The 1435-nt window shown below is 54.7% G+C and overlaps 1 protein-coding gene across 1 annotated transcript in view; it reads left to right on the top strand.

The window, feature by feature from the left end:
- Positions 1-603, top strand: part of VPS11 (VPS11, CORVET/HOPS core subunit) — a 10560-nt gene extending 9957 nt beyond the window's left edge. The window contains 1 exon segment of the mRNA XM_006758704.2: positions 53-603. Coding sequence (XP_006758767.1) covers positions 53-269 — 217 coding nt within the window. The 3' untranslated portion in view covers positions 270-603.
- Positions 604-1435: the final 832 nt, after the last annotated feature.

Below are 1435 nucleotides of genomic sequence, written 5' to 3'. Positions count from 1 at the left end.
AAGAGTGGCTAGATGAGTATCCACTCGTAGAGTCGGGAGCACTGCAGGGGAGCCCATTTGAGGAAATGAGCACTTCAGTTCTGATTGCTTCTTCTTTCCCACAGCTCAAGTGCTCCAACGACAGCTTCTCTGTCATCGCTGACTACTTCGGCCGAGGCGTTTTCAACAAACTGACCCTGCTCACTGACCCTCCCACGGCCAGGCTGGCTGGAAGCTTGGAGTCTGGGCTGCAGCGGGACCTGCTCGTGCACTCCAGGAGGGGCACTTGAACAGCTGGAGGGCAAGAGGGGGGTGATAATGGAGGCCCAGCAGCAGGGATACAGGACTGAGGCAGAGCTAATGCCCAGGAGTCAGGCGGGCAGGCCCCGGCCTCTGCTGTGACAGCCTTCAGGACTGAAGGGGATTTTTTTCCTGTCTTCTCTTTGGCCAGCCCACTGTTTTTCCTGTTAACTTTCTGAGCAAAGTTGATTATTCAAACCCTGGGGGAGGGCACCTCAACAACCTCCGAGTATAGGCAATAGCTGCTTTATTCTCCATCCAAGAGCACTAGTCTGTGCTTGGGTCCTTGCTCCCAGAGTCTATAGATAAATGATTTCAGCCCTGGCCCGTGTGACTCGGTTGGGTGTCATCCATACACAGAAAGGTTGCTGGTTGGATTCCCAGTCAGGGCACATGCCTGGTTTGGGGTTCATTCCCCAGTAGGGGGCGTGCAAGAGGCAGCCTATCAGTGTTGCTCTCATTACTGTTTCCCTCCCTCTCTAAAAAAGCATTTAAAAAGTGTTTTTTAAAAACTGATTTCGGGGTTGATAAAGTTATTCTGGGGACTTGCTGATTCTTTACTGTAGAATTACTTCTCTTCCTCTGCATTCCTAGAGCTCCATGACCCACTTCCTTCACAGACCGCCTTAAAGATCTTGGTTTGGCTTCGTTCGGTGAATGGGCGGGGCCTGTGGCATCTGGTAGGGTCCCGCTTACTGAAGAGCCGCCGCAAAATTCCAAAGACTGAGGCCCCCCAAAGAGTTCTGCTCTGTAGTCTGGCTCTGGTTCTTTGGACAAAATACTTAGGTGGGAAGCAGGTTCTGGTAAGAGCCTTGGGCCTAAGTCTGCCTTCACGGAAGGTACTCGGTATCAGAGGATAAGCAGGATAAAAAGGTCTGCAAAGGGGAGCAGGGGGTTCATCTGGGCTCTCAGCCACTGACCATCAGCGTTGCGCGCAGAACTGTGGAGGTGGAGGTAGAAAGGAGCAGGCGGGAGGCTGGGTTTCAAACCAGGAAGACGGGCAAGGAAATCGCCGTCGGCCTCAGCTGGACCGAGTAGGGGCGGCACCGCAATGGCCCGGTCTCTGTCGCAATCCTAATTCCCGCCCAGGGCAGGCACCGCCCCTCTGAGGGCGGGCGCCGGTAGTGACGTAGCCGGGCCAAGTCGGCGCCGCGGA

This window comes from Myotis davidii, unplaced genomic scaffold (genome assembly GCF_000327345.1).
Source record: "Myotis davidii unplaced genomic scaffold, ASM32734v1 scaffold355, whole genome shotgun sequence".
Classification (NCBI taxonomy): domain Eukaryota; kingdom Metazoa; phylum Chordata; class Mammalia; order Chiroptera; family Vespertilionidae; genus Myotis; species Myotis davidii.
This window is presented reverse-complemented; position numbering and strand designations above follow the sequence as displayed.